Source organism: Drosophila guanche, unplaced genomic scaffold (assembly GCF_900245975.1).
Source record: "Drosophila guanche unplaced genomic scaffold, DGUA_6, whole genome shotgun sequence".
Classification (NCBI taxonomy): Eukaryota; Metazoa; Arthropoda; class Insecta; order Diptera; family Drosophilidae; genus Drosophila; species Drosophila guanche.
Window position 1 is genome coordinate 890,952 of NW_022995744.1, and position 13,403 is coordinate 904,354.

The window sequence follows — 13,403 nt, forward strand, 5'->3', positions numbered from 1 at the left end:
CTACTCTATTTGTATATGTTATATATAGAAGGCCACTCACAATCTGCTTGAAGAGTATATCGTGACGCTCCAGGTTCTTGGCCAGAATCATGGCCTGTTGGTAGTGCACATTGTCATCGAGTGTGCCATGGACGAGCAGATATTTCTTGCCCCTCAACTTCTGGGCACGCGTGCTCAGCCTTGAGTTGGCATAGCCCACCTCGTTGGTATTGGGCAAGGCCATATAACGCTCCGTATAAATGGAATCTGCCAAAAAAGAGGGATTTATTTACGATAGTCTCACTAAGATGGAGGGTTTACGTTCACCCACCGTAGTAGGCCCAATCTGTGACCGGAGCTATGGAAGCTGCACACTTGAACACTTCAGTACTATCATTGGCCAAAGCCATGGCCGCCGCATAGCCACCATATGACCATCCCCAAATGCCAATATGCTCGGGATCAATGTAGTTGTAAAGTTCGGTGAGGTTTCTGCAATTTGGGGTATTTGTGAGCCATGAGCCAGGAAGAAAGACACCTGAGGGTTAATTGCGGCCGCACTTACTGAGTAACCGTGATCTGATCACTGATCTCCACAGTGCCCAACTGTAGGTAGATGGCATGCAGCAGACTTTCGCCACGCAGTCCCGAGCCACGCCCATCAATTTTGGCATAGATCACCGACTGGTTCGATGTTAGATAAGTGCCCCAGTCCAGCATCCATTTGTTGGTTACCTAAACAGCATACCTCAGAGTGTTAATTACGATTTTTACGAGAGCCCCCTGCCACTTAAACTTACGGAATACGAGTCGGGTCCCCCATAGACATCCACCAACATTGGATATTTGGTTTTGCCGCTGGTGTCTAAGTTGGGAGGCAGCTGTAGGAGAACCTTGGCCTGGAAGCCGCCATCAATGTTTACCGTCAGAATCTTATGGGAGGGCAGGGCCACACCCTTCAGCTTGGTCCGTAGTGCCTCATTAGTTTCCCAATCGAGCACATTCGTGATGACAACCTGAGCTGTAGGTGGTATTTAAAATTCGAAAATGAAAAAGGATCTTATTCCAGAACTGGAGTACCTACAGTCTACGTATTTCCACTCATATAGGTGGGCGGTGGGGATGCCAGGTCCCAACGAGGTAAGTACCAGATAGTTGTTGTCATTGAACGTCGCCGAGAAGTAGGTCTGTTCCACATCACCCGATTTGATAAGTTTGCAGGTCAAGCACTTGGCGTTCTGCTTTGCCTGGGCTCTTATGGCATACAGATGCAACTGCTCTGGGTGTTCCTCAGTGTTGGCTGTATAGAAGATCACATCGTTGGTGGCGTCCCAGTGAAGAATACTGTCCACCACGTACTTTCCCTCGGTCAGCGGCTCCAGCTGCTGCTCCGTGCTGCTTACACTTGAGCTGAGCAGCTGCAGATGCTTGTAGTTGTTGTGGGGCAGGACGACGGCCAGGCGGGATCCATTGCGATTTCGGAAGGGAGCCGTATAAAGATCTACCCAACCAGTTTTTGATTCTGTGCTATATATCTACGAGGGAAAATAACATTAAATAGCTCTAAAAGTTATGTCGAGCCCTAATGTCTCCGACGCACGATCAATCCGATCACTCACCACTTTCCGATTAAGTCCATCGAAGGTTACCACGTAAGCGGCATTTTGAATGCGATTCATCCAGATGGAGAGGACGTGTGCATCGTCCACCCAACTGACGACAGTGACAATGTAATCCGTTTCCGTGTTGAGAGCAGGTGGGACGGGCATAACAGTGATGAAGTCCCCACCGGAGGCCGCACGCACTAGATCGACCATGACCAACTCAACGCGAGGATTTGAGGAACCCGCCTTGGGATAGGCAATCACCTGGTGCAGGGGGTACTGGTAGCGAAGATCGCCTGCCTCGCCGTAGTAAGGGAAATTGATGAGATGCGTAGACGAGTCATCGAACTTGATGAAGGCCAGCTGAGTGCCTGAAGGATTGAACCAGGTAGCCACATTGGAGCTGAAGACCTCCTCCTCATACACCCAATCAGGAATGCCGTTAAGTATGCCGGCCTGCTCGTCGCTGGTTATAGCTATCTCCGGCTCCAGGGCGCTCTTCTTGTAGTACAGATTGCGATCGTAGTTGATGATGAGAGCATTGCCTACCGGCGACCACTGTACCATGCTCAGATATAGCTGCTGGTTTTGAATGGTCAGAGGCAAAATCTGGTTCGTGCTGAAGTTGTATATATCGTACTCGGCCAGGAAGCTGTACCGGAAGTTCTTCTTGTAGTTCTTGGCCAGTAGCAGAAGATCCCCATCCGCGGACTTCTCGTACAGCACGTAATGCGCCGCATTGTGGAGCAACGGCGTGCGAGCTCCTGTCTTGACATCGTACTCCATGATGGACTGGGATTTGTTTAGAATAATCATTGTGGATTATTTGAAATTGCTTTTGTTGTTAATCGTACTTACCGCATTATCCTTATAGAGCACAGTGTTACCATTGCTCCAGCTGCCATTAAAGCGCTTAGCATATAATTGACCGCTCAGAACATCCTCCAGATCTATCCCATTGCTTTCAGAGTTGTCGGAGCTGCTGCCATTGTCCTTATCCGTTTTGAGGATAAACACGAGGGCGGTGGCCAACAAAGCTACGGCAATGACAGCCGTTACAAGGCTGAGAATGATCCGCACTCGTCGCTTTTTTTCCTTGGAATACATGAGGTTCTTTTGTTGGGGTGGTGTGAAGGAGCACACAAAGATTAGTATATGACACAAAATAGCTTAAGCTTAAATAACAATAGGGCGGTAAGAATTCTCCCACTTTTTTTTTTCTTTCAACTCTGAAAGTGGCTATCCTAAATATCCCTTAATTTTTTACACCTAATTCACAGAGGAGATTTAAATGCAACGTTCTGAGATGTGGAGTTCGTTAACCTCTACTTCGACTGTATGCAGATAAATCGGCTTTCTTTTAGATTTTATTTCCACCATTTCCTTAGTTAGCAGACTTCTCAGCTAACCAAATAAGTGCAAGTTGACAGGGGGAAATGAAGCCACCAGAGACAAATTGCGCATTTGGCCAATTTGGATACAATCTTTCTGGCGAATCAGAAACCCTACTCACGTCCAAATGAATGTGTGTGAGTGTGTGAGCTTTTATGGAAAGTACGGTTGCGCATGCGCAATGACTTTTTCCTTCCCCTCTCCATTTTTGAGCTCCACTCAAAGCTGAAAACCCAGTAAAGTGCACAATACTAGTAGACAAGGAGAGAAAAGGCAGCAGCTACTAGCAAATGAGCCCGGAAAGCAAAGTTCAGAAAACAGAGAGCGAAAATGAAAGTAGTTTTGTGGTTAACCAACTCCAGACTGGGTCACCGCAAACTGGTTTATGCTCTGGACAGTAACATAGAGTGAGAGAGGTGCAGACAGTCGACTCGACTGGACTGCCCTGGTCGGGTAACTGACGCATGACGTAAGCAAATAAAATCAGATATGGTTTTTTACTTATCTAGTAACTTCAACTTGTCTCTGGGGACTACCAAGTTTGTATTTTCTTTTACATAATTTTAAAGTGCGTGAGCTAAAAATTTCAACTGGCCGCGACCCAAAGAGACAAAGAAAGAGAAGGGACGTGTGAGACTCAGACATTATATCTGTACCTCATTGTTTTTTATCCGAACTTTAAATTTGATATTTTACAATTTTTGCTACATCCGTCATCTACATACATCTAAATAACTTCTCACGCCAACACGCTCTTTTGGCTCTGCACGCAGCAGATTGTGGGATGAGATAACGTGCAAGTAATAAAAAAAGCTGCTGGACGGGGTCCTGGGTTTAGTCACTGCAAATTAGTTTCTTCATTCTGGCTAAAATAATGATACTGCCTGAATACCGCGCATACAAGTTGTGACGCGTAAAAGGCGTTCGTTCTCGTTTTTAATTATACCGGGTACTCGAAGAGTAAATAGGGTATATTGTATTTGTGCGAATAACGGTTGTATGTAACGCACAGAAGGAAACGTTTCCGACCCCATAAAGAATATATATTCTTGATCAGCATCAATAGACGAGTCGATTGAGCCATGTCTGTCTGTCCGTCTGTCCGTCCGTCTGTCCGTCCGTCCGTCCGTCTTGTTTGTCGGCTAGTTCTCAGAGACTATAAGCGCTAGAGCCACAAAATGTTGGCGCCAGACTGCTGTATGCTCACACTGAAACCAGTGTATTTAAAAAATTAGCCCCGCCCCCTTCCACCCCCTCAAAAAGGGAAAAAACCCACAATTTGAAGATACAAGAAAACTAAAAACGCCATTCAGTAGGGAATTATATATGTATATTATAGCCACAATGAAGAAATTAATTTGCAGTGGCTAAACCCACCCTGTCCCGCAGCTTATATTTGTTCTTTTCACATTCTCTCATTCACACTCTCCTTCTGCAGTGTGCGGCATCTGCCTCTCGCGTTCCTCTGCCTCTGAGGGGGCGAGCTAAAGGAGCGTGTTGGCGTGAGAAGTGTTGTAGATGTAGATGACAGATGAAGAAAAAATGTAAAAATTGGCAAAACACCGCTAAAGTGCGGATGTAGTACTGAGTGCGGGGTATAAAAGTTGTGACGGGTAAGAAGCGTCTCACACGTCGCTTTTCGTTTTTTATTGATTTGAAATATTTTTTTTTGAGCTGTGTTTGAAAGTTATTTAAGATCTGTCTTTCGCAGACAATTATTAAATTTCCTCTTTTGGGTACTTGGCAATCTTATTTCAGTTATCTTATCGGTTGTTGAGTCCGAAAATCCTAAGCAGGCTGCTGGACATGCTGTTATGTAATTATCATTACTAGCATTTGTACCACTGACGTTTGTTCGGCTGTGGCAGCCAGATGAAAATTTAACGCTCAGCACCATGGCTTATGCCTAAATTGAAATAACGAATAATTGCTGAAATTTGCCATTAAATGGAATTCGTGCTTTTAATACGATTTTCTACATACATGCATACATACATATGAACATACAGTGCACTGTATATATTTACTTGTTTGTCATTTTCTGTCCGAGCGTGATCGGTTTGGTTGATCACCTAACAGGATTCGGTGTTATATTCCACAAGGTGATAAACACATTTTTAATAAAAACGAGAAGCGACGTGTGAACTTCTTACGCGTCACAACTTTTATACACGGTACTCAATACTAGATCTGTACCTTAGCGGATTTTTCAAATTTTAAATATTTTCTTCATCTGTCATCTACATCTACAGACCGGGTGAATCTCGATGCAAAATTTGGTGGCTCTAGGTTCTATAGTCTCCGAGAACTAGCCGACAAACAAGACCGACAGACGGACGGACATACAGACAGACATGGCTTTATCGACTCGGCTATTGATGCTGATCAAGAATATATACATATACTTTGTGGGATCGGAAACGTTTCCTTCTGTGCGTTACATATGTGCATCTGTTATTCCCCAAAAAAAATATATACCCTATTTGCTCTTCGAGTACCCGGTATAAAAATGAGTTCGAAATCTCGTGTTCGCAATATTCCTTTCAATGGGCAAGTCTACGTATATTGCCATTGATTTATCTACTCTATGTACACATGCAATATACATACGTCTCTTGCTGCTAAAACCTTTCTTGAAAAACCAGTTTCAATTAAATGTGCATAATATATAGCTCCATGGAGGCGTAACTCACAATGTGGAAGACGAGCACCTTTTCATATTTGCTCTTTAACCTGAGTAGTGTCTCTACTTTAACACTCTTACTTTATCGCAGACTCCCAGAAGAGTACGATAGATACAAAAAACATAAGGAAAGGTCAGACCAGTCAGGAGCTAGCCAAAAAGGCAATACGTATTTTTTCCAAAACTGCCAAAGAATGGCACCTAAGACCCAACGACACGTGTTTGAAAAATCCCTATTGACCATGGAAGTAGGCCCTAACTCCACCCAATCTCTTTTGGCAGACGGTCATTAAATATAGCTCCGTGGAGGCGCAACTCGCAATATGGAAGACGTGCAAGTTACAACTTTTTTATGTACATGTGTGTAAATGTACATACATACATGTGTACATACGAATAATGGCACCTTTAGGGGTTCGGTTAAGGGCAACTGAGGCTTGTGCGATACATTCAAAATTGAAATTGTTTTCCGATTTACCATTCCTTAATTTCTTAACTCTCTTTGGAAGACAACTTTTCGCTACTAAGAGTGCGAAGAAACAAAAATACACTATAACCCATTAACCAGGAAGCCATTTTTCACTCACAAATCTAAAGAAGATTTATGAGACGCCAATGAAAAAGTCTTCATCTTTGAGCAGAGTTTTGTATAATCTTTGTATGCCAACTTTCCCATTTCGTGTTACGCTTGACCGAAGCCCATCACATCAATGTAAAGTCTTCTATTCATACTTTAGGGAGTTACGAATACCATTCAATTTTTTGCACAATGTGGCGCAATTAGTAAGCTACCTGTGCGCACTTGTTCGAAAACCCCCGTCCTCTTCTGCTATTCTACAAACAATTTTTGATTCGTTTAATAAAAATAAAACTGGAAGGTTTGTGAGAGCTACTCCCTGCTATTATTATAGCCATAATGAAGAAATTAATTTCCAGTAGCTAAGCACACCCTGTCCCGCAGATTTTGTTGTTCTTTTTGCATTCTCTCATTCGCACTCTGCTTCTGCTTCACTTGGCCTCTGCCTCTGCCGCTGCCTCTGCCGACTTTTAACCCACCCCGTCCCGCAGCTTATATTTGTTTTTTTTTTATGTGCGGGCGCTGCCTCTGCCGCGAGTCTGCAGTGTGTGGGTCTAGGGAAGAGCGGCGAGCTAAAGGAGCGTGTTGGTGTGAGAAGTGTTGTTGATGTAGATGACATATGAAGAAAAAATATAAAATTTGACAAAACACCGCTAAGGTGCAGATGTAGTACTGAGTGCCGGGTATAAAAGTTGTGACGCGTAAGAAGCGGCTCACACGTCCCTTCTCGTTCTTACTAAATGAGAGCACACTTCAACGTGTTGGGCAAATTAGGTACATAAACATGTCGCGCCCAGGGGGTTAAAATATTTAGATTGTGACTGGGGAATGGAGTTTTCCTCAGGATTAATTTAGGCAGAGCAGGAAGATGGGGAACCTACTCAATGACATTGCGGCATGTGCCAAAAGTCTGCTACTTGTGGATTGTCATCCACAGAGTCCCAGCACCCACTATTGATATATTAGCGTTTCATATTCTTAAATGTCGTAGCTGTTGTACTTATCTTGAGCTTGTCTAGATGACATTTTCGGACGATTAAATGAGGCACTTATTGACATACCAATTTAATTAAATAACAGCCAAGAACAATCAAGACTATTTAAAAAATTTAAAAAGTTGGTTCTCCTTCTTCTCACGTTACGTTAATGCTCAATGCTATAGGAACTACCTACCTAAACGTTTTACAGCCTCCTAAAAAGTAAACGTAGAAAATCCTTCTACTCATCCATTCTTCATGCTTTTCCTCTATCTGGATGGAATCTTGGATACTTCCTATCCATAAGAAAGGTACCAAATCCAATGCAAGAAATATAGAGAGCTATTTCCAAAATTTGTGAGAAAATTGTAACTCCGCACTTGCAACATCTTTGCAAATGACTTATATCTCCAGCTGATTAATCTTTTAGAGTTCACCTCCTTTGTCCTTAAAAGCTTCCTATGTAACTTGCAGACGGATGTTATTTACACTGATTTCAGTAAGCAATTCAATTCTGTAAACCACTCACTTCTTGCACAAAAGCTTGACCTTCTAGGGTTTCCACCTAATCTTTTGATATGGATGTGTAGCAGCTTTTGTTCTAGTTCCTCCTTCAAAACTCCTTATCTTTACCTGTTATGGTTACTTCTGGAGTACCACAGGGTAACCATGGAGGCACCCGACCTTTCACAATGGGTTGATAAAGAGGTAGTCAAATGAATTTGATGATCCATATATAACGAAGGCTCTCTATATCTCGCTTGTTCGTCAGATTTTAACATACGGCTCATGTGTATGGTGCTCACAGTACAACAATACATGAGGACTGTATTGAATCAGCGAAGAAAAACCTTTTACTTTTGGTACTAGACTTATTTTGTAAAAACTTTCCATCATTAGTTAGTTGTAGAAAAAGGCTTGGTTTAATTTTTATGCACAACTTGATCAAGGGGGACGTAGATAGCCCTGACTTTTTGAGCCGAATCAACATTACGATTGTAGATCAAGTTGTTTAGGGTCTTATGCTAGGATTATAATTCCCTCTACCTTTAGATATTCACCACTAGCTCTCTTCCTCGTCTTAAATCACTAATACTAGCCTACATTTCCCGTAGATAGTATTATTTTATTTTTTTGTTTTTATACCAGGTACTCGAAGAGTAAATAGGGTATATTGTATTTGTGTGGAAGAAATGTAACACTAAAGGGCTAAAAGGGTGTGTTGGTGTGAGAAGGCACATATGTAGAAAAAATGTAAAATTTGAAAAAAAAACCAATATGCTACAGATGTTGTACTGAGTATCCGGTATAAAAGTTGTGAGGCGTAAGAAGCGTCTCACACGTCCCTTCTCGTTTTATTTGGGTAAGTTTGCATGTTTAGCTCTTTTTTTGTGTGGTGTTTATGTCTAATTTTTCTCGAATATTAGTCTTTATTTATCTTTCCTGCATGGTCGGGTGGGCGGGAGGAATACTGCCAGGCTGTTCCTGTCGGGTTCCGCTCGCAACAGACTTCGGCTTGGTGTCGCATGGGCCACTTGATGGCCCAGTCATAACATATCAACGTCCAGACAACAGCAAAGTCCCAGCAAATGTGTTCGTGTCACGGCTTACCTTAAACCGCGACATGCCATTTCCAATGCTGGCCAAGTCGTCATCATCCAGACTACTGCCTCCGACCAGCATGGACTCGTGAAGCTTGCCACTGTGTCTCCGGGCGCTGGTTCCTGCCTTGTAGTAGTAGGGCGGATGCTGGTGACGGTGCATGTTTACATTGGCCGAGGTGTTGGTGGCAGTGGCCCTGGCTATCACGGCCTCCTCGCAGTCCATCAGCTCGTTGTTGGGATGCTCACATTTGCAGCGGTGTGGAGGTGTTCGGTGTGCCGGCGTTGTCAATGGTCCATGCTGGGGCTGATGGGCACGTGGATGAGAATGGTGCTGCCTACTCTTGTTGTCATTATGATGACTGTTGCCGCTCTGTTGGGGCGGATGGGGCGGCGGCGGAATGTCTGCAGGTGTTATATAGATTTTCCCTCCTCCACCTGTGGTGCCACCTTGCTGCGGCTGCTTGATGGGCCAATGGAACTCGTCAAACTCGCTGGAGCTATTTGCCAGTTGGGATTGAAGCTGTTGCTCCCACTGCAATTGTCTTTGTTGCTGTCGCACGCAGCTCTGTTGCAGTTGCTGCTGTTGCTGGTTCTGTTGCTTCTGGTGTCGATAATATTGATGATGTGCAGAAGCATTGGCAGTGGGTGGCACATGATACTTTTTCGTAGGAGAGAGGGAACACATATAAAATTGCTTTGTGGGTAGCAGGAGCAGATAAAATCTTGGGATGATCCCCCAAGAGGCTCCAGTATACATACATTTGTCCTATTTGGTTCAAAGTAAGGGCAGAGGGAGAGTATTGGGGAGAGGAAACACAAATCGAAGAAGCAACAAAGGGACAGGCAGTAACTACAAGACGGAACACGACTGAAATCTAAAGAACACAACGAGCAACAAATTTTGAGATAAATCATATTTCAACCTGCTTAGAGGCTGGGTTGGATTTGTAAAGATTTTAGATTGATTCACTCATCAAAAGCATGCAAAAATAGCCGATTTAAACAAAGGTTAAAAAAACCACAATTTTAGTTGCCGTTTAATAAAAATGGGTTTAGGAATATAAAAACAAGTTTCAGTGTGAATTAGGCATTCGAAATTCTAGCCAAATAGTTTGCAACAAAATACAGAAGCACATTTCAAACTTAGTACAGTTCGCAATAGATTAAGATCAAATCAAAAAAGGTAATTCTGGACTTAAATGTAATTAATAGCCAAATTACTGTTGAGCACAGAAAGTCTGTCCTTAGCTCCACCCCAGAAAATTACGAGGGCTCACAACATCCAGAGACATTAAAGTCTCTAACTTCTTGGAGTCCCACTGAACCGAAAAACTTATGAAATTAAATAAAATCTGGATAGAGTAAAAGGCGAAATCAAACTAAGAAAGAGCCAAAAACTATGTTGAAACAAAAACTGAATAAGGAGAAAAACTAAGAGAAGAAAAAGATCAAGTGAGATTTTGCACAAAAAAAAAAACTCGATATGGTCGGCGAGTGGTGCTCACCGCAATTATTTAATTACACTCTGACTATGCAACACTCTGCATTGGGCTGTGCGCCTTCCACCCCGCGTGGACTCCACTCCACGACGGATTTTGGGTTTAATCAAAGAGCCAACCAAGTCAAGCACAACAACACACAAGCGGAGAGAGCCAGCGTGAAACCGAAACTTTTTGTTCAAACTTTCGAGGCAGCCAAGCAAAGCGGACCCGGACATCATTGGTTGCCCAAAGCATTGGTGGTATAAAGGTAGTCGGGTGGGGTGGGGTGGAGTGGTGTGTGCGGAAGAAGTATAGAGGGGCAATGAAGCAATGAAGGGGCGCCCACATACAGACAACCCTACAATACTTACGTAGATACCACTGACCTACGAGCCGACCTCCCAATTCGTATCGCTAATGATGATCAAATAACGACCAAATGTCGACCAACTCACACACAGAGCAACACAGATGGGCCATATGTATACTCGTACAGACAAAGGGGACACAAAATCGTTAGCCCAGTTGGCAGGGCACCAGCAAAGTTTGTGCACTCTCGCCCTTTAACTGTGTCACGGTTTGGTCGAGGCAGCAGCTTCTTCTCCAGTCGCGGTCTTGCTCTCAGTCCCGGTCTCAGCCAGAGCTCAGCGTCAGCCTGAAACGCAGCTACTATCCTCACATTGCCATTGCATTGCCCCTTTTCGGTGCTCCTTCCTCTGGCGTAATGAGCAGTATTTTACTTTTTATAACCGGTACTCGAACAGTATATAGGGTATATTGTATTTGTGCACAAAGTGCATGTATGTAACGCACAGAAGGAAACGTTTCCGACCCCATAAAGTATATATATTCTTGATCAGCATCAATAGTCGAGTCGATTGAGCCATGTCTGTCTGTCCGTCTTGTTGAGCGCCTGGATCTCAGAGACTTCCAGACTTCTGTATGCTCACACTGTTACAAGTGTATTTAAAAAATGAGCCCCGCACTATTCCGCCCACGCAAAAACGCCATTCCGTAGGGAATGACCATATCTATCAGATCAAATTGGGATCCGGTTGGACTATTATTATAGCCAGAATGAAGAAATTAATATGCAGTGCTAAGCCCACCCCGCCCGCAGCTTATATATGTTTTTTTCACATTCTCTCATTCACACCCTGCTTCTGCTGTGTGCGGCCACTGCCTCTGCCTCGAGTCTGCAGTGTGTGGGGTATGGAAGGGGGGTGAGCTAAAGGAGCGTGTTGGTGTGAGAAGTGTTGTAGATTTATATGACAGATGAAGAAAAATTGTAAAATTTGACAAGACACCGATAAGGTGCAGATGTAGTACTGAGTGCAGGGTATAAAAGTTTTGACTCGTAAGAAGCGTCTCACACGTCCCTTCTCGTTTTTTTTTTTGAAGAGAAAGAGAGAGAGAGTTGTCTGGGTATTCCAAATGATATGCAAATACCAAACAATTTGCAATGAACTGACTGCCGCTTTGAGGTCCTTTTTGATTAGAGCTTGATCAGTGAGCAATAGAGCACTCACTTATTTAGGATAATACTACTGCACATACAGATGAATATATGTACATATGTATATTCGTACATACGGATTCAAAATTAGTTTTCTAGTGCCAGGAAATATTTTATAACTATTCCACTGAGGTATATGCAATAACTATTCAACTAAGGTTTAAGGAAACCCAAAAAATGCCCATATATTTCCCTCCCATAAATATGCAATCGAGTAATATATCTCCATATACTATGTACATAAGTATGAATGAATAAATGTACCATCAGATCCGCTTAATTCTGACTCAGTAATAGTTCTGTAAAACTTGTTCAACTTGCACCCATGTTAATCAATATATACACATCTCCTTTCCACTATTTGGCACCTAAAACATATGGCAACATTTTCCCTTTTGGCCTAGAAATAACATTTCATTTGAACGAAAAAACAAAAATGAAGAAACGTAACCAGAATAATAAATAATATTTCCGAAACAGTTCTGAACATATATATGTACCTCCATATATATACACACATGCACAACAAAATAGCCACATGCATAAATATTTTTAGGATCCACGTGAATAACCGCTCTAAAAAAGCCTTTAATAGGAGTAGCCTATAATTTATGACAACAGAAAAAAAATATAGAAATGAATACGCACACATGCCCTTCATCACTCAGTCATCGGTCCGTGAAAGTGCAACCATAAAATATGCAACACAAAAAATTGTTTTCGTAAATATGCGGATCCAAACTCAACCGAAAATATGTCTGCGAAAATCAATGCAAATGATAATGTAGTAGTGTGTGCATCATGCCAGCAATCAGAGAGTGAGCAGTTAAATAAGCTTTGATACTTAAATTGCGTGGGATCAAGGGATGCGTATCACAGTTGCTAGTATTATTTATTTGTAGCTATGGGCATGCAGTAGTTTTTTGGGTCAACGGGTTACTGTCAGCATTACTGATTGAGAGGAAGGAAATGGAAATGTATTCCTTGAGTTTGCGTTTGGACTTATTCTTATTCTTATGGTAAGGATTCTATACGATTTTTTCGTTGAGGTTTTAGCTTACCTGATCGCTTTGTGCTGTCTCAGTCACCGAAACATCATTACCAGACATTTTTTCGGAACTTAATTATATGAATCTCTGCGTTTTATTGTGCATCAAGCTTACTTTACAGCTGTACTGGAAAAAATGCATTTTAGATGCAATGAAAAACAATTTTTTACATCATTTTTTGAGTTTAGTTTCCTGTTCTGCAATTCTCATTTGACATATTTCCGTTTCCGTATTTGTTCCGACATTATGGTCTCGCTTTATTCATTGCAAAAAATTGTACATTGCATATGCACTTTGCCCATGTGTATGTACATATGTACTTTCCAAAAATTGCATGTGTTTCACAATGATTTTATATGTTTTTGTATTTCTATATTCTAACTGATTCAAGAATTCAATGGAATTACTTTTTGGTCATTTTGCTTTGGTTTATTAGGCAATAAAATGTTTCTCATTCATGCCTTCTTTTGAACAACCTTTACAGCTGTTTTTAAATTAAATTTTGTAGAAATACATTTCACATTCCTTTGATTCAGGGCCC

The 13,403-nt window shown here is 42.3% G+C and overlaps 1 protein-coding gene across 4 annotated transcripts in view; it reads right to left on the reverse strand.

Moving 5' to 3' along the window:
• Positions 1–13,403, reverse strand: part of LOC117579928 (venom dipeptidyl peptidase 4) — a 70,034-nt gene that overhangs the window by 909 nt on the left and 55,722 nt on the right. For 2 of the 4 annotated variants that reach the window (XM_034266075.1, XM_034266073.1), the window contains exons 2-10: positions 12,875–12,983; positions 8,824–9,474; positions 2,442–2,696; positions 1,599–2,375; positions 1,064–1,514; positions 780–1,000; positions 545–714; positions 311–471; positions 41–246 (exon numbers count right to left, since the gene is read on the reverse strand). In XM_034266075.1, the coding sequence (XP_034121966.1) occupies positions 41–246; positions 311–471; positions 545–714; positions 780–1,000; positions 1,064–1,514; positions 1,599–2,375; positions 2,442–2,696; positions 8,824–9,474; positions 12,875–12,922 (2,940 nt within the window). In that variant the 5' untranslated portion in view covers positions 12,923–12,983. The remainder of the gene's footprint in view (positions 1–40; positions 247–310; positions 472–544; positions 715–779; positions 1,001–1,063; positions 1,515–1,598; positions 2,376–2,441; positions 2,697–8,823; positions 9,475–12,874; positions 12,984–13,403) is intronic. The other 2 variants (XM_034266077.1, XM_034266076.1) reach the window with 2 other exon arrangements.